The following is a 25,716-nucleotide window of genomic DNA, read 5'->3' on the forward strand; positions in this document are numbered from 1 at the left end:
GTCCTTTGAGGGCTGGGCCATTAATTAATCCAGCAATGCAAATCCTGAATCCAGGGCTAAGAAAACACGAACTGATTTGGTAAACAAATGATATGTAAAATCTATACACACAGAGTGGCAAGTGACAAAGGAAATTGCAAATGCCCCTAAACACTCTTTCCCATCGATTGGCAGAGACAATCTAACCCAGACACAGAGGAGACGGAGCATAAAATTGGGCGGACTGATTCAGAGGTTTGTTTTGATTTTTAAAATCATTTATTAAAAATAAAATGAGTGTGTGTGCGTGTGGGGAGGGGGGGAACAGGATTCCCTAACACAAACGGGCTGTCGGCAGACGAGGTACAAATGAAAGCGCGCTCTCTAAATCTCCAAAGCACTAAATGTAGAGAAATGCGCAATTATCCTGGGACTCGCCCGGAGAAGGCAGCCTCCGGAGTGGAAGGCGATCCCGATCCTCCCGCCAGAGGAAAAGCTAACGAGTGGACTGGAATTTCCCGCGACTGCCCGAGGTGAGCTTCAGGAGGGGACCGGCCACGCGAAGTCGGAGACTGTTTGCATCCCGAAAACCCGCGCTTGCCCCCGCTGGGTCAGGGGGCGGGCGTCCCGGGAAAGACACCCTGTCGGGGATCTGGGGATCCCCCCGTGACTCTGCGGCAGCAACAGGCTGAGCAATAAATTAAAACCCTAGTGAGAATAATAAAGTAGTCTGCAGAGCCGGCAGAACCGCCGCTCGTTCTTCAATGCAGGGGTGCCTGGGGCGTTCAGTGTCTCCGGGACGCGATCTCCCCCCCACACACCCCTAGACCCCGACTTCCCTTCTGAGGGCGCGTCCTCGGGGCCGGGGGGGAAACAGAGGCAGAGACCCGAGGACCGGGAAAGCGAGAATCCAGGGCATCCCTCTCGCTGCCCAAGCCTCATCCCTCTCTCCCGCTGAAGGCCCCTGAGTCCCGAAACCCTTGGCACCCGTCCGCCGGTGCGAGTGCCGACGAGTCCCGCGGGCCGGCGGCTCTGCGGCCGGAGGGCTACGGCTCCAGCTCGCACGGCCCCGGGCTCTGCCCCTCGCGCCCGCAGGCCCCGGGATTGGCTGCATCGCGGCCGTCCCGCTCCCCAGCCGGCGCTCAACCCCGTTCCCTCTGATGCTCTCCCTGATGTTAAATCTTTTCCTCCTTTACCAACTGGCCTTTGTTTTTACGTAGTCTCTTTTGGGGGCACCAGTGCTAATAATCAGATAATCTCACTCGTGCCTTTAGAGTCCTGCCTCCTTAAATATCTGTGCCCCTTGACGGAAAAGGCGCTCCTCAGTCTACCCGCGACCTGTCTGTCCTAAAAGGACTCCGGGGCCAGCTGGGGCTCTCTTGTGACTCAAACAGTCACACAGAGAGAGTTAGGTTTTGGTTTTAGTTTGGGGTGCCTGGTTGCTTTTGACTGGGGGGGATTTGTGTTTGTTCCATGATTATTTTTCTTTTATCGTGCAGTAAAGGAAAACTCAGTGTTTCAAGAAAACTTATTCTCCCCGTCCTCAGGGACATGAGTTCCAGTCCTAGACACTTTACTTTCTCCTTCTGCTTTTCCGCCACCTAAGTCCAATTTCTTAACTATTGTTTGCCCTTGATCTTTTTCCAAATTGCCCAGCCCCTGGCCGCCCTAGCCCCTCCTTTCATATGCCCCTTTCTTTAATTTGTCTTGTATGTTAGTGCTGGGTCAGCAAGCCTTTTGTGCTGTGGTCCCGGACTAGAGTGTGTGTGTGTGTGTGTGTGTGTGTGTGTGTGTGTGTGTGTATGCCCGCGCACGCGCGCACCCGCGCCCGCGTGTAGTGTGTTTCTTTTGTTATTTTCTCCCCTAACACTGCAGAAATGAAACACACATGCAGCTCTGTCGCCTCATATTTTCAGATGTTTTTCACACTATTGTCTGCTCCAGCCTGTTGAAAGTGCAAAGTGAAAACAGATGCATTTGAAAAGTTTTTTTTTTTTTTTTGAAAGGGGACAATCTTAGGATGGGGACTAACCCTTCGAATAAAGATAAGCAATAAATATAATATCAGATTTATAATGTGCATCAAGCAGTCTTGATTAGCACCAAGGTGAGCTTTGGTGAGATTTTTATCATTTCCATGTGTCTGGACTACAAGAAGAAATCAATGGGGGAAGAGCTCTATAAATCAGCATTCATGTCAAGACAAATCAAAATAATGCCTCTATTATTTCAATCAATAAACCATTTTTATTCCCAGCATCTGATATACACAGTGTGTGTCCGTCTATTTGTATTTGGAATTGGCAGCTTCAAATTATACCAAAACAAACCTTTCAAAGACGTGTCAATAAAATTAAAATTTTAAGAAGAACAACTCCAAAGGGTCCCTCCTTTTCCTTGGATCCACTGCATTCTCTCCATTTCGGACCCTTTACACCCTAAGTCAGTAGGAGAGCTTTGCAAACTCCCAACTCTGCAAAGAACAGAATTACTCGGAGAGAGGATAGAGGAAAGGGGTGGCTGTGGCTGGTTGGTGATAGAAACCGAAAGTGACAACAGGCAATGACTAAGGCAGAGGAAAACCTGCCCAGCTCTTGGCTCCAATACATTCCCTAAGAGGAACCTACGGGGGGTCATGGGCAGGCTTGATATGGTGCCCTCGTGGTTTGCTCAGAACCAACCCACCACCTCCAGCCACCAAAATCACGATCCCTCCAGCAGGTGTATGGCTGACTTGCTGTTGGAAGCTAATTGGGGCGCGGCTAGCAGGAGGAAGATGGGAGAAAGGGTGGGAGGCAAGGAGGGAGGGGAGAGAAAGAGAGTAAGAGAGAGAGAGAAAGGGAGAGAGAGAGGCGCTCTGGCTGACTGGTGGGCTGGTGGGTGGCTTTGTTAGTTTCGGGCAGATTTCTAGCCTGTTTCTCAAAAATGTTCTGCAGTTTTGGCTTCCCTGGCAGGTTTCTCAAAAATGTTCTGCAGTTTTGGCTTCCCTGGAGCTCATTAGATGGGGCCACAATTAATAGATGAGAGGAAGATAGAGACGGAAGAGACTGATTCATTTAGGAATCAACCTTGTAGATCTCTCCCCAGCAGTGGTAGGTCTATAGCTTCCTTGGTTATTTTGTTTCCGAATTTACACACTCAGCAACCAAGTCTCAATTACCCTTTTGTTGCTTAGGGTTCATTCTTTTCTGTTCCATCTGTCTGTCACAAACTCACAATTTTGATCAGGCCATTCCTAATCCCTTCCTTTCCTCGGGAATGGGAAGAAGGAGATGAAAAATCCTCCCAGATGGAACCCCAAAGGGCGTCGGTCCCGTATAGTCTTTGTTTGGATTCAACAGCTGTCTGTCCGCCACGCCTTCAGTCCCCAAGACCAAAGCGCATTCTCCGGGGGGGGGGGGGGTTCATTTGGGGAAGGGGGGGAAAAGGAAACATAAAAAAAAAAAAATCGGTATTTTTACAAGCAGGATTCCACAACCACTGGGAAGTTTTGAGACTTTAACAGTTAATCTCTCAGGCGAAATTATCACCCCAACAACTGTTTCCAAATAAGTCAATGCAAATGGAAAAAACATGTTGGTAATCTGGATACGCAGGTTTATTTTTTACCCTGAAAAGCTTGTTGGTTTTCTCTCCCTGACTCCCTCCTTCCCTGCCTTCTCAGCCTCGGTGCATTGTTTGTCGAAGGGGCGGGGGAGGGAGATTGGGGGAAAACTAGGCGACGGGAACCTCGAGACCGAGGGATTTCAAGGAAAGCGAAATAAACCAGGCGAGGAGGTGCGGGTTCTCTCTTCATTTCTCTAATGCGTCTCTGCTCCGGGTCAGAGCGCTAATGACGGCCTCCTTTCTACGATTTAGGACGCGGGTGCTTTCAAACAAAGGATCCGGGGTGCTCTCGCTTTTCCTTGTTCGCTCCTCTGGCTTCCTTTTACCTTCTCCCTTTCCTCCCTCCCGCCTTCTAAGGCCCCCCGCCCCCAAACACACACACACACACACACACACACGCACACACACACACGCGCGCACACATCCCTCGCTTCCCCCTCCCTAGGCTCGGGTTTTGCGTTATTCGCCTCCCCACAGCAGCCTACTTTCCACACGGGATTTCTAATCCCATTAGCTTGCTGCCTGAAGGGCATACTCCGGTTTGCAGGGGCCTTTTTTCTGTTCCCGGTCAGGTCTTGAATTCAGGAGTCCACGAATAAATCTAAAGCCTATCTCCCAGCCTTTCGGATTGGATGCCTGGCGAGGCCCTGCTTAGCTCCACTCCTGCTCGCCCTATGCCCACGTCGGCCTAGAAACATTTCCACGGGCCCTGTTCTTCGGATATTTTCTGTTCCCGAACATGGTCAAGCGCACAAAGGACCCGAAATGCAATGAAGGGACGGTTTTTCTCCAGGAGAAAATGGTGGGAATGAGCGCGGAGTGGGAGTGCTCTTTTCACTATGAGGTCTGAAGGGGGGCAGAGAAGGACACACAGCCGAGGTGACCCATTGGCCTGCGGCGACCTGAAGCGTGTCCGCAGGGGAGCGCCAAGGCCCGGGCTCAGCCTTGGCCCGCTCCGCCCCTTTCTAAGGCTCCTCGGTGGCTCTCGGCAGCCTAGGCCATCTATCTCCGGCTACTAAGGCGACCCCCCTCGAGTCCCCAAAAAAGAGGTTCCGAAAGCCCCCAGGACACCCGATCTATCTGATTTTCTACCAAGAAAGACAGGAGGAACTGCAGCTTTATCCAGAGATAGTTTTAAGGGTCACTTTAAATTGAGCCGCTGAGAGGACGGCCCCTTGGGGAGCAAAGTTAAAAGAAAAATTCCTGAACACCTAGGCTCTGCCCGGGTGCTCACAAGCTTGCACGAGCCCCCGACCGGAGTTTCCGAGGCGCCGGATCTTGAGAAGCAAACCTGGTTCCAAGCCCTGAACGCCCGCCTTGGGAAAGTGCGGAAAGAAAACTCTGCCTTTTTAAAAACAAAAACTCTTTCCCCGAAGACTATTTTGGAAAACTCAACTACAAACCCTTTCCCCACAACCACGAACATTGAGAACTTTTACAGATTTTAAGTGGAAAGAAGATACAAAGGATACATTCCGTTTCTGTTTAAATATCTACATTTTCAGATTGCTCTAGGCAACAATTTCTGGGGAAAAGGGGAGGGCTGTGACTGAGATGGGGGGGTGGAGTTTTATTTGTTCTTGATTATTTTATTTTGGTTTTAAATATTTGGGGGGGTTTCTTTGTTATTTCGAGGTTCATTTGAAAGACGAAGAACTCCACTCTGAATAGAGCATTTTTTTGTTGTTTCAAAATTTCAAACTGGCGTTAAGTGTTGGATCATCAGTTTTCCCTTTGTCTGCCCTGGTTGTAAATAATGGCTTTGAGATTAGCTAATTAAGGGACATTAATCACTGATAGAAAGGGAATAAATCAAAGCCTTGTTCTAAATTTCAAACTTGCCTGTATAGATGTGCATAGCTACTCTATCTGGAGCAGATAGGTGCTGTTTGAATTACTGTTCTTCAGAGTAAACCAAATCCACTTCAGTTTTAAAAAATGAATATTGTATTTATACAGCCCAGTTGTGCCTTTAAATTAAGTCCCCCTCCCATTCTTATTCCATTTTATAAACAAAGTGTAGAGACGACAGCTATTACGGGTTAAAAGAGCCAAATCTTAACTTTCGCCTAGCATTATGCTTACCTTTTGGGGGGCGGGGTAGAAGAAGTCAGAAAAGGAAGGAATAAACCATAAGCGGATACAGATGTAGGAGGATAAATAGATTTGTATTGAGGTTTGTTTTTAATCAGAATACAGTTTCTGTAGAAATTCTTCAATGCCTGCAGTATTTCAGGTATAATTCTCTGGACTGCATTCCCTTGGCCCTCTGCAGAAGGCATTAAAAAACATTACGTTCTGGTTTGTGAAAAAGAAAAATCAAGCAGCCTGTGTGTGTGTGTGTGTGTGTGTGTGTGTGTGTGTGTGTGTGTGTGTGTGTGCAGAGAAAGAATCGGGCTCCTCTGTCCACCGCGTTTTCCCTCACCAGAGATGCTCATTGCATTTCGGCAATTCCACGTTCCTAGCCCTGCACAGTATTTGGGAGCTTGGACCATTTCAACACCGACAAAAGAGGCTTTAAATACATGCCATAAAACAACAAGCCGGTCCCTGGGAGCAAGTAAAAATTTATTCGTTTCACGTAAAGCCCTCCGAAACAGTAAACACAGAGCAGATAATCCAGAGCCAGGCAGGGGATCTGCGCGCCCTTGGCCGGGTGTCTGCGTCGGCGTGTGCGCACGGGTGTGCGCACATCTTGGCCTCGGTGCGCACTGCTTTCCCTACCCACCCCCCAGTTCCCCACACACATACAAGTGCAAGTAAAGACTTGTGTGTTGAGATTCCGCACACTCTCCTCCTCCTTTGAGGCCCAATTTCCTCCTAGCGGTAACTCTCAACTGAGGACTCAGTTCAAGATTAATGCCTGGGAAATGATTAAAGATTAAAGCGTCTGGAGGGCAGAGTCGAGTTCTTGGGGTGAATTCGGATAGCTGCCCCTTCCAGCCTGAACAGCGCCGAACCAGGGGTGTGTGCCCAAAGAGCAACTGATTGGAGAAAATGCCACCTCCCCGCTCGTAATCGCTCCATACATTGGGTTCTGTCCTCGACTGGACAATATTGGTTGCCAAGGCAGGTGCCAGTTTCCCAGAAGCCAGATCCTTCTCATAGCCTCAGCCTGCACACAGTCCTCGCCTCCTTAGGATGCTGCTGCTTTCCTACCCTCCCCCTTTAAAAAACCTTTTGTTTTTTTAAAGCCAAAAAGTTTATAATTTAAGATACCCAGCGTACCATTGTCATTTCAGAAAGGCTCACAGACTGCGCTAGAACCCGGGACTGGGGTGCGAGGAGGAGGAGGGAACCCAGCCAGAAAAGAAGGGTACAGCCCGGGTAGAGATATTTGCATAAAGCTTTGTCTTTAATGGTTCTTAGGCTACTGGGGGTTATAACGCTAATTGCACGAGATTAATATGGAGATTGTTCTCCATTGCTCACCAAGATTTATTTTAACAGTGAACTGCTCAAGATCCGAAGTCGTAAACCATCCCACCCCGTCGCCGGGCCCGGATTTTCTTTCAAAGAAAGTTTCCCTAAATCCAAAGGAGAAAAGAAGAGATGCCAATGGGTGAGAAACCCTGAAAAGCCAACTTTGGAGGTATTGCTGTTTAATCAAATACCTGCCGGCCATCGGATATATAAATATGTGAGGTGCAATTCTCTGTCTTTCCCCTCTCTTTCGCCTTAGAAATGAATAAATGCCTTTTCCGTGGCGCTCCCTCCTGATTTGGGGGAGGAGAGGTGGCCAACGAGTAAATCCGGTGCCGGAGCGCCCCCTAGTGTAACCAACGTGGAAGAGACGCCGTGGAGACCCTCCTGAGATTCAGTGGTCTGATGCTGTCCCTTAGCGGATTAGCGTGGGATAGGGCTGTGGGTTGAGGCCTGGATACCTGTGCTGCAGCTGAGGCTCATACTAGAATACCTGGGGGAATTTAATAATGCTAACCTAAACCCTATACACACACACGTCTCCTATCAGGGATTCTGATACTCTGATTCATTGGTTTTAGGTGGGACTCAGGTATCTTTCTTCCCCCAGATAATGTGCCATCAGGGAAGACAACCGATATTTGAGAATTTCCAGGACTTTACAAAATAATTACTGGTTACAGTGCAAGTGAGAAAGGTAATTGGCTTAACACTGACCTTATATATACACATATGCTTCAATATTTACTAGTTGTATTTAGAAAACCATATGTGCTCATCATTATCCCTAGGCTACTTGGAAGATTTTATTTCAAAGATTTTTTTTTTTTTAAATTCCAGATTGTTGGGAATCTTTGTTCTGAATGTTAATGTCAGATTGTATCTTGAAATAATTTAAGATGTTTGAAACTCAGTTTTTGTTTTCTGCTTTCTTGGGATAAACATATGAAGTGAGAACTTCAATAATGGTGAAAATCATATTAATATAAAATTATAAAAGGATTAAAAATAGGAGTTGGTTCAAAGCCAGGACTGGATTCTAGTTTCCAAACTTCAGTAAGCTGCTATCTCACTTTAGGCAATTCTTTTAATCAAACTGTGTCTGTTTCCTTTTTTTTTTTTTTTTAAGATTTTATTTATTTATTTGACAGACAGAGATCACAAGTAGGCAGAGAGGCAGGCAGAGAGAGAGGAGGAAGCAGGCTCCCTGATGAGCAGAGAGCCTGATGCAGGGCTCGACCTGAACCGAAGGCAAAGGCTTAACCCACTGAGCCACGCAGGCACCCCTTAGGTTCCTCTTTAATAAGTGAAGTATCCCATAAGATTATTTTAAGGCCCTTTGGAGACTTAGTGAATTTGTAAACCTAAAGCACAACTACAAAAAATACAGAATAATGGCCCTGGAAAAGTTGCAGATATATTTGTCATTATTTATTCTATTCATTCTCCTAAAGAACAATAATTATAAATCCAGATTTTTGAAATGTGGCCTTTTCTGTAATTACAGTATAGAAAATTTTACATCGTTCCCAAAAGCCATATGTATATAAATATTATATATATATATATGTATCTCCATGTATATACACAGCATGTCACTAACTTAACACATTCAAATAAAATTAGATAACTTCTTATTACCTTCATTCACCCAACCTAATCCCTAAGCCTACAATTTAGGGATAGTATTTTTGACAGTTTTGTAAGGGTCTCCATAAATGAACTGCTATAAAGGAGGGAAGAAAGAGCTGAATTTTTGGCTTCAGGCTAAGTACTGAGCAGAGATCTGTGATTGCCTTTTGAGGGGCCTCTGCATGAAATCCTTGAAACTTTTTCTAGGTGTCAGTTCTCAAGAATCAGGTGAGCGTCACTAATGGAGAAACTTCAGCCAGGGAACCTGGCAATTATTAGTATCAGCAGAAGCTTGTGCTTGAAGGAAGCAATTAGAAATGAAATATCTCAAAGGAAACAGAAAAGAAATTGTAAACAGCAACACAATGTGAAGTTTAAAGTTTCACTTTAACCTCACCAAGAATGACAATATAACATTGCATTTAGACAATCTATAGTTACATTAACACTCATATTGTTAAGATTTTTTTAAGTAGTTAAATAAAATATCAACCATATAAGATACATATTTTTTCACCATAAGAGAGGTTTTTTTTTTTTTTTTCAGAGTTGCTTTAAGAACAAATATTTCAAAGACATAGCACTGAAATTGTTCACACCCCATACCTCATCCATGACAGCAACTTCAGAACTGGCTTATCTGTGTTATGCTTCCCAGCCTTGTGAAATTTTCCTAGTAAATAAGTACCAGTTTGATCAAGGGACTTTGAAGTCTTGCTGATATTTAAGATTTTCACAGTATCTTTGGCAACTTGGTTCAAAAAATGTTATTTTCCATGGTTACTTAAAAAAAAACAACAACAACTCATCTGTAATGTTTAAGCAAAATAACAAGTGTCCATAAATAATGTGCTTTCATTCTGTGGCAACTTGTATGATAATATAAGAGATATAAAGAAAAGAACGTGAGTGAGTGTGCATGAATGCGTGTGCAGCGATAGCAGTGGCCGCGTAGTGCACATATTTCAGGATAATGTTCCACTTCACAACACTGAGTCTGAGAACTCTGCCTCCAGGAACAGACTTGAAACTGGGCAGCCATGTTTTCGCTCTGAAACCCAATCTGACTCCAACTCCCCCAGCCATCCACCTCGCCACAACTGACTGGAAAGGGATGAATCTCTTTTTCAAAGATCCCGAGACAAATCAAAGTCTCTTTTAGGAATATGAAATTGAATTAACATAAAGTTAACTGGGTATCTTTGTGGCTCGAAGAGAGCACTGTGACCCACTGGGAGCTGTAGCGTGGTCATCTTTACTCCATGTGCCACGCTCTATTTGTATCGGTCCTTGGTCATACTATGGTAATCCTCTGAGGGATTTTGATGTTACAATTGAGAATTTGATTTTGATGTTTGAGAATTGAGATTTTGACGTTACAATTGAGAATTTTCCACAATGAGGTTGTTGGCTAGGGAGGTGTTTTGGAGACCTTCTTTAGAATACCTCAACATCTTTGCCGATGTTCCTGAAGAGAGAAAAGAAATAACATTTATTCAGAAGTAAATTATAAGGAAAGCATTTTGATACATTGTCTTATTTAATACTTACACAGCCTGGTGTTCTTACACACCCACTTTACATTCAAGAAACTGACTCAGGAAATTTCATAACTTGCACAACATCAAATTGTTAACTCTAGATCTGAAACGACCTTTTGAACCCAGTGGGCAGGATGCCATAACCTAAAATCATTTTACTATGTGTCTTTCCTTTTCTCAATTATTTGAAAAATCTTGGAAAACTCTCAACTGCATGCATCACTCACCATTCTAATTAGACACCAGCTAAAACAAATAATATCAACGTTGATGTAAAGAAGTAAAGCGTAGTCTTCTGCAAAAACAGATCTACTGGGATCATCATTCTGGTTTTCTTGGGAACCTAGAAACTGATCTTAATGTTGGAGTACGTCTGGTTTTGGCTTTTAAGTAGGTGCCCTGTGTTACAAATACTTACATGTTGTCACAATTCTTCCTTCCCCAATAACCTTGACCTCCACTAAATTAATGTACATTCTTTTCTCCATAAATTTTTTCATCATTCCTATTTTTGGATGCTTTAAGAAGATCCAGAGGCTCTGTACTATCTCTTTTTTTCTCATGCCATTATCATATTCTCAAGAAGCCCATCTACACCTAACGATGTTTTAATGTTTTCTCTACTTATATCATTTCTTTGAAGGCTATTAATGTCCTTCCATTAATATTTCTTCTGAGCCAAGAGACTAATCATCTTCCAACTGGCCTATTTCCATGCTGGTCTGAATGATAATTTTTATAATAAATATTGCATGTCATGTCTTATTACAAAAATCTCCCTTCAGCATAAATGTCCATTTTGTAAGAGGATTAGTTAGGCTTTGCTGTAGGATACTTGTATTTTTTCAGTAAGCTTTTTCAATCCTTTCATTTTGTCAAAAGGTGATTAAAAGGACAGAGAAGCATTTAAACTTGGTTATCATGATCAACCTTGCCAATAGCTGCCTGTCTTGCATCGTATGCTTTACTTAGAGATAGGAAAGCAATCACCTTTGAGTGCCTTTTCTACTTGCAGCCCATCAAAATGAGAAGTTTTCTAGAATTCCCCCAAATACGCCTGTGGAGGTCTGTTTCTCTTATAGTATCCTTTGCTGCCACCTGCTGTTCAACCTGTGTTTATGAAGGCTGTGCATGCTTGACCACCGAAAGCTTGTTTGCTGACCTAAGGGGTGAGTGCAATTAGACCCGCTGATTCACAGCTGGGCCCTTTCACATGATCACACTTTAAGATGATCTTTAAACTATTAACTGTACTTAATATCTGTAGCAGTTGATTTTCTTTGTCCCACCCTCTCTTCCAAATTGGCAACAGTATCATGAGAAACCCTACTCCTCCCTTCCAGCACATTATGCTGGTTATTCAGGCAATCGTGTGTAAAAAAAATTAAATAAATAAAAACAAAAATCTGGGGGCACGTAGGGGGTGAAGTCGGTAAAGCAGCCGATTCTCGGTTTCAGCTCAGGTCATGACTTCAGGGTCCTAAGATCGAGCCCCTCACAGGGCTCCAGGCTCAGTGCTGAGTTGGGTTGGGACTCTCTCTCCCTCTGCCACTCCCCCACAACCCAAACAAACAAACAAACAAACAAATAAATTGTTCCTTAAAAAGAAATTCTGGCATATCAAGTACATGCAAAGCCAGAACTATAAGCTGGCACCACCGTTTCTAACCATAAGACTCGCTCGTTGGTAGCATTTCTTTCATACCCCTGCGTCCTGCTGCCCGACCTCGTCTCGGGACTCAGGAATTGCTCCCGCGACTAACTGTCATCTCTTAGACAGGAGATGTTGGGCTGCAGCAGTTACTGCTCTCTTGTTGTCCGTTTTTCTCCCTCTGTGTGACTTGACTACTTAAGTCTTCTTGGTTCTTTATAGTGTTATAAAACAGGTTGATAATAGAGACTAAATATATGTCGTTACCAGACCCTTTGTGTGAATGCTAGGTGATTAACTGCAAAAATTCTACCTTTGTCTTAAAACTAGGCCCACCTAAGAAAGTTCATGTAGCAGAGAGGTCACATCCTAACATTGCTGGAGCCAGCGCTAATATTTTCAGTGCACCTTCGAGAGACAAAGCATTAGAGAACAGAAGTTGCATGGGCTGGATGACTGTCACTTGTGACACCTGACACTGTTAACTAGAAAGACATTCAACATGGCACTGGGTTTTTAAAAAAAAAAAAAAATGTGGAGAATGATCTCTTGTTTTCTCCTTAAGCTTACCATCTGCCTTAGTCCATTCAGGCTGCTATAAAAAAGTACCCTAGACTGGGTGGCTTAGAAATAGCAGACATTTATTTCTCACAGTTCTGGAGGCTGGCAAGTAGAAGATCAAGATGCCCTGGAGATTTGCTGTCTGGCAGGATGGGCTTCCTCGTTTGCAGATGGCTGTCTTTTCATGGTAAACTCCAGAAGCAGAAGGGCCCACAGAGCTCCCTGCAATCTCTTTTATAAAGGCATTAATCCCAATGGTGACGGATCTGCCTTCCTGTCCTCAACACCTCCCAGAGGCCCATCTCCTAAAACCGTTACCTTGCGGGGGGGGGGGGTAGATTTCAACATACAAGTTTGACAGGGACACAAACATTGAGCCCACAGCACCATCCCTCCCCATGAAATCTGTCAGGAGCAGCAGGAGAATTACAGGACCTTCCGAGAACACTGACAGATCCTGTGTGTACAAATGTTCATTTTCTTGGTGCAATAATTATTTTTTTTTCAAATGTTAAATTCAGGCCTAGATAAGTCACCCAGCTCAACCAAGCATTTCAAAACCACCTGGTATCCTTAAATGTTCCTGTGACCAGGCTTCCAGAATCCTGTAGGGCAAAAATTGCTAACAGAGAGAAGTCATCCGCCAAGGTCACGGCTCCCCAGCTCATCTTTGGCAGCAGACAGCTCTGTGATGACATTGAAAAATGTTTCCAAGGTACAAGATACAGTCCTCTTTCATACAAAATTTCCAAATCTGATTTGCCTTTCAAATATATTACAGCCTTTTAAGGAGTTGTTTTGGCAATGTTTGGGAAGTGATAACAGTCAGAAAGCTGTGGAAATGATTTAATGGTCCAGAACTTTGAAGTGCCTATTAAAGACATTTAACTAACTTCATATTTCTCCCTACATTTTTCCCAAAATGTGTATGCATGGAAGTTTTCCAAATGGCTTTTCTTTAAAGCATGGGGGCCATCACTTTTATGCTAGAGGGAGGAAATTTATTACTTTACAGGTTCCTTGCTTCCATGTGTTTTTCCTCACAGCTCACTGAAGTTACTCATTTTCATCTCTTGCTAACAAATTAAAAGACTTTTTTTTCTTAATTTCTTTTTTGATATACTATGAAGGTGACCCCCCCTCCCCTATAAATCTTCTAGTTACTTCAAGTTCAGCAGCCAGCTGTATGAGTTTAATTCAGGGAAGTAGGGAAGAAGGAAGATCGGGAGAACTAACATTTTAATCACTTATCTGATGCTAAGCACTGAGCAGGACCCTTAATTGCACCTAGATTTGCTCATTGCAGGCGCGTGTCCATGCACTTATGGGCCCCGGTACTGGGCATTATTCTTGGGACTGAGCTCTAGCCATCAATTTATTCATAGGCTAGTAGGAAAAAACATGGAAGTCAACAGTCAACAGACAATGTCAGTGCAATACCAAATGCCTTTTGAGAGACAGTTGTAATAAAGTCGGCTGAGAGCATGGGCTTCTGAAAGCAGGTTGTCTGGATTTGAATCCAAGCTCTACCGCTTACAAGCTCTGAATCTTGTGTGAGTTACTTCCTCCTTCTACCTCGGTGTCCCCATGTGTAAAGTGGGAATAGGGAGATTATCTCCTTCAGGAAGTTTTGAGAACAAAATGATTTAATACATTTAAGAGCGCCTTGAGTGCTTTGTGAATGCCTGGTGAGTTTATGTGGCTAGCTACCTCTCAATATTTAGATTTCAACCCAAATGTCATGTCCTTGACTAGAATATGTCCATCTGCCCATAAGCTCTCCTCAAGCGTCATTTACTCCTCCCATGTTCTTTGCTGCCTTATAAGCCGTATCACTGGGTGAAATTATCTTTTTCCTTATGGGCTTGCTTATTTATTGACCATTTTGCTCCCCTAGAGTGTATAAAACACAAGGGCAGAGATCATTCTGGCTTTATTCACTGCTGAATCTCCAGACCCTCATGAAATACCTGGTACATAATCCTTTTCCAGCCGACTTTGTGAAGTGAATTGTTGAATGTGAAGCTCTCTGACAGAGGTAAACCCAGAGAGTACCTCAGAGACATACTCGACCCAGTCTGTGATGTCATCACAGACAGTCTCCAAAAGGAACTGATGTCCTTCAGGGACCTGCAGATTGTCCGCAATTAGGGACAGAGGCAGGGGTATGGCAGTTCAGGGAAGCCAGAGTCTTGTGGGAAGAATACCCATTTAATCCTCACAGTAACAGTTTAAGATGGACGTTTTTATCTCCATCTCCTGAGAGGAGAGAAAGAAGCTGAGAGCGAGCTATGGAAACTTGCCCAGAGTCCCAGAGTTACTAAGAGTCGGAGCCAGGATCAAATCATTCCCCTGCACTTACCTGTAAAAAATATTACTATAAGGGCCCTGAAGCCAGAAATGGTATCTAACGCCTGAAATTGTTCTTCATGGATCTAATTTACTCAGAAATGTTGTTGTGATACTTTTCCTATTCCGTAAAGAACATAACAACATGCCACTCTTCACCTCAGATAAAGAAGAGGCTTCTTTGGTCCCACTCCACTGCTTTTCAATAATCTAACCTTCCGTCTGGCTGCCTTCACACCAATACAGGTCGTACAGTCCAAACTGTATGGGAAATAGAACAATGATTCTCTATACTCCGAGAACTCACACACAGGAAGACCCCTACAGTACTTCACAGGAGAGCCATTTCCTGTAAGGATGGGGCTGCTTAACCACTGGCTGTAGTAGCACTGTTCGGACCGTGCGGGCCGGTCAGACTCCACAACCAAATCACACAGCCAGGAGGCCTCCTGTCTGCGTGCTCTCTCTTGCCAGGTGGGGTAAACAGGCCATCATCTTTTAGAAACACTGAAAAGGGACCTTCTCCTCATAGGGCCAGAAAAATGGAGAAGAAAGTTGAAGAGAAGCCATTCTCAGAGAATCACGCTCGATATTTAATCCCGTCATGGTTACTATGGCGGATTTCTTAAATGGCTACACATTCTTTGGGCTTCCTCTCATTGAGAGGAGGGAGATCATGTCCCCTGCTCCTGCATCTGGGGGGGGGCTTGTGACCGCTTCAGCAAATCACTGTGTGACTTCCAAGGTTAGGTCATAAAAGGCCATGTGGCTTCTGCCTGGGCACACTTGCTCTTGGGATGTTTTCTCTCAGAATCCATTCCCATGCTGAAAGCAGCTCAAGCCACATGCATAGGCCATGTGTAGGTGTTCTAGTCGATCCCCTGCTGGAGCCCAGCCCAGATGCCTGACGCATGGGTGAAGCACCCTCCAGATGACTACAGTGTTCTGCAGGATAAAAGTCTGGCCCAGTCATTTGTATCTTCATATTAGCTGAGGCCCCAGACACGGTGGAGCAGAGACAAGCTGTTTCCACTGAACCCTGTCTTAATTTTTGATCAATAAAATATGTGAGCATATAGAAGTTACTTTTTTTGCCACCGAGTTTGGGGTAGTTGGGGTAGTTGGTTGTCAGAATGGTTAGCCTCTCTCTACATTTGCTAAGAAACTGTGGCATAAGGATCTCTCTAAGAGAGGCTAGAACTTCTTAAGTAGAGCTATGGTCGATTCTTTTCAATTGGCTTCTGTTAAATCAACAGCCATTCCAATACCTATCCCCTCTCTTTCGTCTTCCTCTCCGAGAGACTGGAGAGTAAATTTCTCAAATTCCAAGCCTATCTTGCAGTTGGAGGCAACCTTGGGATACAGTTCTGGCCAATAGGATGTAGACAACAGTCCCTAAGTAGAGCGTCTCTTCTTTAACAAGGGCTTAATAGGGAAAATTCCCTTATCTCCTTGCTTTCTCCTTCCTGGAATATAAACATGCTACTTAAAAGTGTGGCAGCCATCTTGAGACTGTGAGGAGACAAGACACACACCAGGGCAAAGCATAAATAGAGAAGCAGTGTGGTTCTTTGATGACTTCCTTGAAAGGCTACACTTACCTTGTGCTGTCTTCCTCCAAAAGTACTGTTACATAAAAAATAATAACAATTTAACCTTTTTAAAGCCATTCTTAGATATTATTTAATTTATTGCTGAGTGTATCCTTAAGGGATTTAATAATGCATGGTGTTATACATTACATTATATATACTGATACATTTGAACCAAGAGAGGAAAGACATTTATTTTCACCTAAGCAAAGAAAGTCTATTCTTTAACTCAGACCTTAAATCCCAGACGTAGACTTACATGGGAACATTTAGTGACTGAGCTCCGTTTCCCTTCCCAGCAATTCTGGTGCTACCATCAAGATCATCCAGTCCATAGGCAAGGACACTTCTGTTATGATAAAATAGAAATAATCAAGTATTTTGTGTATTTAAATACTCCTGAGTGGATCTTTATTTCTTTGTACAATCATGGATAACATTTCAGTCAGCTTCTTAGCTTTCTTTCTTTTTTTAGACCTTATTTTTGGGGGTAGCTGGGTAACTCAGTCAGCTAAAAGGCTGCCTTTTGCTCAGGTCATGATCCTGGGGTCCTGGGATCCAGACCCACATTCAGTTCTCTGCTCTGCAAGAAGTCTGCTTCTCCTTCTCCCTCTGCTGCTCCCCCTCCTTGTGCTCTCTCTCGAATAAATAAATAAAATCTTTTTAAAAAATCTCATTTTTTTTAGAGCAGTAAAACTGAGAGGAAGATACAGATTTCTCTTGTGCTCCCTCCCCAGACTGCCTTTCCCTCATCAACATCCCTCATCAGCATGCTGCAGCGTTTATTTTTCTTTTAAATAAAGAAAATACCAATTTTCCTAATTCATTTTGTATTAAAATGCATTCCCTTGCTTGCGTTAGTTGTACAAAACAGAGGACACTTTTTATATCTGCTCTTTATGTTTGTATACACATAGGCACTTCTTAAATCATCAGATACAATTGTAACCACCATAACTGAACAGTGTGATAACTTACCTATAGTGATTAATATTAGGAAAAAATATGTCTAAAAATAAAATCTATAGAGTTCCAAAACCCGTTAATTGCTATCTCTTTTGCGTCATAAAAGAGTAAATGCATATAATTACTGGTTATTTTTGTGCGACAGTTATTCATCTTGTCATATGATAAACAAGCTGAAACGTGAAGCATAAAACAATAATTCCAAAGACAAAAGAGAAGAATAATTACAGATGAATGAGGGGGGAAAAAAATCAAAGAACAAAGAGCATTTTGAATCTCTCCACTCTCCCTAGAGTACCATTTCGGGTTGTAATTTATTTTAAAGGTACTGTGCTTCAAATGCATTTACTGTCTCAGAGGCATTTGTCTCATAATTCTTTAAAATCTGCAAGTAGATCTTCTGATGTACCCATTCAGGCTTATATTAGGTAGCTTGAATTATACATCGTGGGACAAAGTGATCTTCACAAGTTAGGAACACTATAAATCTTTTCTGCATTGAATATTCTTTATTATAAAACTTTTCGAGAAAAACTGGCCCTAAAAATTTTAAATGCTTTACGGGCATCTGCTCTTCTTTGTTACATTGTGTGTTCTTCAAGATTAATACCAAGCTGTGTTCGTCTTTGCTCCCCCGTGTCTGTAATGGTTGCTTGCTCGATTGATCCATTCATTCATTCATATTAGACACCAAGTCCCGCCTATGCGCTAGGCACTATACGAGATAATGAACAAAATATACCTGATTCTTGCCCTTTAGGGACCTTCATTTTCATCAAGGACACAGACATGAAAATGTAATTAAACAAGTAAGCATTTGATTAGCGATTTGATCAGTGCAACAGAAGAAGGAGGCAGGGGTAATGAGGAACTATAATGGAGAATTAACCTTCAGGGGAGTGAAGAGAAGCTGAGATGGGAAAAGTAAAACTGAATTTGAGGAATAAGCAAAAACATTTCAACCCAGTGCATATATGCAGGCTCTGGGTTGGACAGATGTGCATGCTTGTTAAATATTCAGTTTTTCCAATAATGTTGGAGAATGACACTGGCACCTAGTTATATATTTCAGAATATTCGTTCCCACCTATTTTTTTTTCAAGCCCCAGTTTAAGTTTTCAATCCATTCTTCATTGATCTTCTGGCATACTTAAAACAATCTTAACTGCAAAATATAGCCTTTATATGAGAGTGTTATTTTCAACTATTTATCATTGTTTCCATCAATCTTCAGATTATACATTCTTTAAGGACAAGAGCTGTGGTTTAAATTCTTCTATGTCCCAGTCTTAGACCTAACACTTTGCTGAGCAATCTGTATTTGCAAATTGGGTCTTTCACTGTTTTCTTTTTTGCTTGCATTTGTTTATATTTGCAGTTTCCAGTTATACTAGTTCAAATGTATCTCTAGAGTTAAATAAATCATGAATTTAGTCTGTGAATACCATATTTAGTTTCCAAATATAAGTTGTGAAAATGTCTTACATATATGAGAAAAACGAAGACACCATAATGGAATACAAAATTACCTTAGAAGCTGTGACAAAATGATGTAACTTATTTCAGGTGATCTTGGTAAACAGTGGAGCACAGATTAGTTCAGAGCCCTGAGTGAGTTTTAGCAATCTTGATGGTAATACAGCATAAAGAAAGAACTGTAATGTGGGGCACCTGGGTGTCTCATGGGGTTGAGCATCCAACTCTGGATTTCAGCTCAGGTCATGATCTCAGTGTCCTTGAAACCAAGTCCTGTGTGGAACCCCGTATTGAGATATCTTCACCACCAACCCCATCGAGTCCCACTCCCCTACCAGTCAACCTCCCTGCTCAGTAGAGAGTCTGCTTAGGGTTCTCTCTCTCTCTCTGCCTCTCCTCCTGCTTGCATGCTCTCTCTCTCTCTCCCTCTCTCTAAAATAAATAAATAAATCTTTAAAATAAAAAGAAAGAACTGTAATCATATACATGGTGAACAAGAAGCTAATGCTTCTGCTTTACTTACTATGAAAACAATTTGAGTAGTTGGGCAAAAGCAAAGATGTTTCTTATCTCTGGCTAAAATAAACAGTGGGAGTCTATGGCTATATCATTTAACTCTGTTTGATTTAAACTCAATTCTTTTCCTTAATAATAGTAGATATATCAGTGCAATTTCTCCCAAATATGGTAATTGCTCACATTCTCAAGCTGAGTAAAAAGAATAAGATGGCCATAAAGGAGCATTTATTACTGAATTTTTAGGGACCGAACAACTTGCACAACTATGAATATACTTAAAATGAGTCTTTCCTTGGAGGAGATAAAGTTAGCACAAACATCATTGTTGTATTAACACACTTCCATTAACTACTCCATGCAATATCTTTTATTAAACCCTAAACATAACTTCAAGAAGCAACACAGATTGATTCTGCCCTCAAGAAATTTACAGTTCTCTTGGTTAAAATACCAAAACGTCTTCATAACACAACTCCAAGAAAGGACATTTACATAGAACACAACACAAGTGGTATCACCTCGAGTTTTGCAGTTCGGTAGCCCTTGATGGGATACAGTCTGAAAAATGACAAATAACCACATAACATGCTAAGGGCTGAGAAATACTAATGGTCCATATATACAATCGAGTATTATGCTTCCTTCTGAAAGTTGAATACCCAACTTTTGAATGAACATAGACAGGACTGGAGGAGATTATGCTGAGTGAAATAAGTCAACCAGAGAGAGTCAATTATCACGTGGTTTCACTTATTTATGGAGCATAAGGAATAACATGGAGGACACTAGGAAATGGAGAGGAGAAGTAACTTGGGGAAATGGCAGGGGGAGACAAACCATGAGAGACTATGGACTCTGAAGGACAAACCAAGGGTTTTGGAGGGGATGGGGGTAAAGGTTTGGGTGAGCCTGGTGGTGGGTATTAAGGAGGGCACATATTGCATGGAGCACTGGGTGTGGTGCATAAACAATGAACTTTGGAACGCTGAAAAAAAAATAAATTTTAAACAACTGATAAGGTTTGTGGCACATAGTAGGACTCAAAAACCATCAGTTGAATAAACTGTCAAGTTGAAATTATCAAAGAGAGAGGTCATGATGGGTTGGAGAGGTAAAGAGAGTCTTCAGATCAAAACAGACTCTATGTTCTTCAACCAGGAGCCGTTTGACCAACAATCACGCAGTGAGAGATTTGACTACAACTCGGGTCCTGGAGCCTTTGGCCAGGAGACTGAGTATCTCTTTGCAATCTTATTCAGAAAAACTTTCTGCTAGAATGACCACTTCTTCCTATACCTTCTTGGAATAAAGCAGTTCCACTGACTCTACTAATTTGGGGCAGTCATTGATCCCTTACCTGGATATCAGTAAATAGACTTTGAAATCAGAATATCCTACTATGGATACAATGGAAAAAACAAAACTGTGGCTGCTGGAGAATGCCTCTTCCTAAGAGCACACTTGAGGGCTCGTCCTCTGAATTCACTTGGATATATCTGAATTTTCCCCCTAAAAAGCGCCCAATCTTTTATGAAACTTGGACACCCCAGCAGGAGGCCAAGCTCTGAAGGCGCCATACAAACAAAACTCCGACTTTTTCTCCCGCCAGCTTGCCCAGAGGAGTCTCCATATCCATGATCGACCTTCACCTTGCGCACCTACATTATCTTTTTTCTTTCAATTTTCTCTCTCAGCAGGCTGGGCCCTGGCTGCCTGCCAGCCTGCACTGAGAGGCCAGCGTGCTGACTTAGTGTTACAATGCGTTTGTTTTTGTGGAGAGCCATCCACAGAAGATGGGCTTCAGTTTGCTCACATAAAAGCATTCTCCCCCACAGCTAGGCTATAGGTGCATTTAAATCGTTGCATCTGTGCTTTAGCTTCTGACTGAAATATTTTCCAAACCATACAAGCTTGGCATCACATGGTTACCATGCTGATTCCTTTCTATCTCTTACCAACTGAACTACATAGATCTGTATCCATTAAAAAAAAAAAAATCTTTTTATCTATTGTGCATGGGCCTGAACAAATCAAGATCTCTATTCACAGATACATCATTTTTCTTTGTCAATATCAATACACCAATGCCTTATATTCTTTGGAGGGAGAATGGGAGAGAAACTGACATTTTTTAACATCTGGACCTTTAAAATATCAAAACGACTATCTTTTATTATAATATCAAATAGTAGCAATATTAACAATCAGCCTTCATAGTAATTTGTTGTTAATTGTTTGGCCATATTTCCATTATCACTTACTTATATTGGACACTATCTTTTTAAAAACATGAATATTTAAGAATTTATCATTGAAGTACTTTGGATTCTTCTCTGAAGTGATGTATTGGGGCATCATTTAAGGCAACTAGTCTTGCTTGTCTATAAGGACAATGTCAATAAAATAATCACCATCTCTGTAAAAGAAGTTGGTTTCCCTGTCAGTCAGACCTCAACAGCCCATTGGGTATTAGGGCTACTTCTGTCCACTGATATTGAGATGACCTAAAAATATCTTGGGCTTGACCGTATCTAGGGCCCAGGGAACTATCTTACCTCTAGACCACCCCAGATGATGTACATGTTGTAGATGGGAGATCCTTATCTTAGTAAAGAAATAGCTAAGGAGTCTTCTTCTCCCCCCCCCCAGGGAAGTGTAACCACTGAAATGAAAATAAAAAAGTCCTATTTTTAAAGAAAGAAAAACTTGGAGTAGACTATTTCTTCCTTTTTCCTTTTATTCTAAATTTTACTTATTAGTTATTTTGGTTTACACTTGTCCTTGGATCACCGTGGGTAGCTCTGACTAGAAAGTAGACAGGGAGAGCTTATAGTATAATATTTCAAGATCTTATCTGGCAATTCCTCCCAGCCCCAGCAATGAATTTTTATATTCCTGGAAAGTACATTCACTCTTACCCATATGTTTCATCTGACCAACCTCTTCTCCCTAGAAATGGAGGTGGGGGGTGGGGAGAAAATGGAATCTCTCTCCTGTACTCCTATCTTCCAAGAGTTGTTCCATATACAATGGTAGTTTTGGCTGAGAGATCCTTACTTTACTGGGTCCCCAAATGTAGAATAAGTAAGGTCATGGATCTCAAGTGGTCTTCTCACTAATTTGGTCTAAAGGTCACTATGTTGCCCAAGGTTAATTGCACAATACAGAAGTTCTTCCGTACTTCATCTCCCTCACCCAACCAAATGGAGATCCATTGCATTCCTGCCCAAAGGTCAAGAACTGAAGAGAAAAAGCTATTGTACTATATTTGGTGGCTTTATTAGGCTGGAAATGCCACAAGTTAACTCCTCCATTGTATCTACTAATTATAATTTTTAGGAACTCTTAAACTTCTCTGGCAGGGAGCTCCTTGGACTTTTGAAAATGAGCTAAGTAGGCTATTCCTGTAGCAGGTAGCTCTCAGAATTCTATTCTAGAGCTGAATTAATTTTTGTTAAAAACAAATAAGATGCTCATTCTTCTAAGTACTAAACAACAGTGTTTGATTTCTGATTCCATGAATGTGTTTGAACATAGGGAAAAAACCAACAAGAGTGAGTAGGGAAGAGAAATTCAATACTTAAGATGCATCTGTCAGTATTGTTCATATGTGTGTGTGTGTGTGTGTGTGTGTGTGTGTGTGTGTACACACTCATAAGCATGCACTCATAATAGCAAAAATCTGCTCTTTGTAATTAGTCATCCTGAGATCAAGAAGTAGCTCTGCTAACCTTCTTACATTGTTGGTGGGAATGCAAGTTGGTGCAGCCACTTTGTAAAACAGTATGGAGATTCCTTAAGAATAAAAAATAGAGCTTCCCTATGACCCTGCAATTGCACTACTAGATATTTACCCCAAAGATACAGATGTAATTAAAAGAAAGGCCATCTGTACCCCATTGTTCATAGCAGCAATGGCCACAGTCACCAAACTGTGGAAAGACCCAAGATGCCCTTCAACTGGCAAACAGATAAAGAAGATAAAGTCCATATATACAATGGAGTATTACACCTCCATCAGAAAGGATGAATACCCAACATTTGTATCAACACAGACAGGACTGAAGGAGATTATGCTGAGCGAAAGAAGTCAAACAGAGACAGTCAATTATCATATGGTTTCACTTATTTGTGGAGCGTAAGGAATAACATGGAGGACATTGGGAGATGGAGAGGAGAAGGGTGTTGGGGGAAATTGGAAGGGAAGATGAACCATGAGAGACTGTGGGCTCTGAGAAACAAACAGGGTTTTAGAGGGGAGGGTTGGTGGAGTTGGTTAGCCTGGTGGTGGATATTAATGAGGGCATGGATTGCATGGAGCTCTAGGTATGGTGCATAAACAATGAATCTTGGAACACTGAAAAAATAAAACTAAATTGAAAAAAAGAAAGTAGCTCTGTTAAAAACTGTAATGCTCAGAGATAGGATAGTCAGCTAAAAGAAAAACAGATGTGGCAATGAAAATTATCTGTAAGTCCCCTTCTTTGAAACAGAGGGAAACTGAATTCTACCAGTAAGACCTTGGGAAATAAAACTAAGACTAGTAAAAATGCAACGAGACTTCTTAGCCAAGGCAAAAACTCCAAAAAGAAAACCCATAGCTTTCTTTTTTTTTTTTTTTTTTTAGGCCAGACCATATGGTCTTGAGTTAATCATTTCAGTTCAAAAACCTCTCTCATCCAGAAACTGAGGGGGAAAGGGAGGCCTGGAAGGAGCTAAGAGGCAGATTACAGTTCCTCTTGCCTTCAAGCAGCAATGTCACTCACCTCCTTTATTGTTGACAACCAACCCATGGGAGATTTCTTTCAGATCTGCAACTGTGCAGCTGAAGAAGAATGGTCCCAGTACAGGGAGGATACCAAGACCCTGGGGTGTAGGGTCTCGCCCAGCAGGGACATGGCGTTCTCCTGTATATCTAGGACCCCCTGGTCAAATGTGGAGAGCCCAGGAATAAGGAGAGATACAGGTCTGATTCAGAGACCTAACATCCACATTCTTGGGAATGTTATGTAGGAAATGGGAAAAGCATACAAAGTTTAATAGGAGGAGAGTGAAGCAGGTATAATGTTTTGAAATCCCTCCAAGTTTGGGCTCCCTTATCAGTAAGCAAATCTCATTTTTATATCTATGTTCAATCCACCATTAAATTTCAGTCCTTAAACAGAAGGGGTGAATGAGGAAGAGGAAATACAGAGAATACCAGAGAAGTGTCCTTTCTGATCTTGGTGGACAATAGAGAGGAGGAAGCCATTCAGGTCCTAGTATCCTTTCCCTAGGTTTAAGCACAGGTAATTTGGAGGGTGGCAGGGAAATGTTCAAATACCAATAAATTCCAAGGGAAGGCTGAGTCATTTGTTCTCTACCACAGGGAAATAATGAAGCCAAGAGAAAGACCAATGAATACCCGGACCTGAGCTGTGATGCCAGCAGGGTACAGAAAGTCATCACCATAGAGACCAGAGAAAAGTACAAGGAAATCACACGGATCTCTGGACACTTTCTTCCTTACTTGGATGAGGACACAGTTAATTTCACATATATGATATGTGAAATATGATACCCTTCACATATATGATACCATCCTGGAGAGCTGAAGCAGAATGAAAATCTGAGAGACTGATTAAATTTATCTAAGGAGGCCAAGCTTTATGGAAACCAACTGTTTAAATTGTAATGGACTAAAGGTACGAGATAATTCTTAGGTTCATTTGGTTGTTGGGGGGGTGCTCATAAGGGAGAGAAGAACAATTTTAGAAAAGGAAAAATTCTACTTTCTCTGTATATCTAAGAGTATGGGGAATTAATAAATTAAAATTTATGGACTGCTTACTATGGGTCAGGCAATCATAACATCCATATAAAATAGGTATTATCATCTTTTATTTTACAGATGAAGTTACTAGGACCTTGGAAGAGAAAAATCGCTTGTCTAGAGTGACATAATCAGTAAGTGAAAAGGCAGGATTTCAGCACTGGTGATTCTAATGTCTGATCTTGTGATCAAAGCTACATGCTCTGTTGTCTTCTAGATCATGTACTGTGGAGTACCAGAGCTATTTCCAAGCCACGCTGTGTATTATTACCAAATGGTCCGAAGCAGAGACTTTCGAAGAAGACAGTTTCCATATCCCCTCTATATAGAGTTGGGGTACTGCTTAGAAGTTGTAAGGACTCTGCCTCTGGAAGAAATATTAATGGTTCCAAAAACTTGCTCTGAGTAAATTAGGGTACGGATAAACATTACAGAAAGAAAAAAATCAAGAGTGACTATGTGGCAAGTGTTGAAGATTTGTTCTCCCTATCTCTAGAAAGATTTTAAAAGAGTAACTTGGAAGGACAACTTTGAGACAATGTATCCATCAAAGCCATTTCAAGAATTCCAGAAGGACCTTTATGTAATAGCCTCCAGAAATGACTAAGA

At 42.2% G+C, this 25,716-nt stretch overlaps 1 protein-coding gene across 1 annotated transcript; it reads left to right on the plus strand.

Annotated features, from left to right (window-relative positions):
* Positions 1–393: 393 nt before the first annotated feature.
* Positions 394–25,122, plus strand: LOC309860960 (uncharacterized protein; the record flags this gene model as incomplete). Its single annotated transcript, XM_082723379.1, has 3 exons — positions 394–512; positions 7,036–7,177; positions 24,664–25,122. 3 exons carry the CDS (start codon positions 394–396, stop codon positions 24,850–24,852), a joined length of 450 nt encoding a protein of 149 aa, XP_082579505.1. The 3' UTR covers positions 24,853–25,122.
* Between the last annotated feature and the right edge of the window lie 594 nt (positions 25,123–25,716).

This window comes from Mustela nivalis, assembly GCF_964662115.1.
Source record: "Mustela nivalis genome assembly, chromosome: 3".
In the NCBI taxonomy this organism is placed as follows: Eukaryota; Metazoa; Chordata; class Mammalia; order Carnivora; family Mustelidae; genus Mustela; species Mustela nivalis.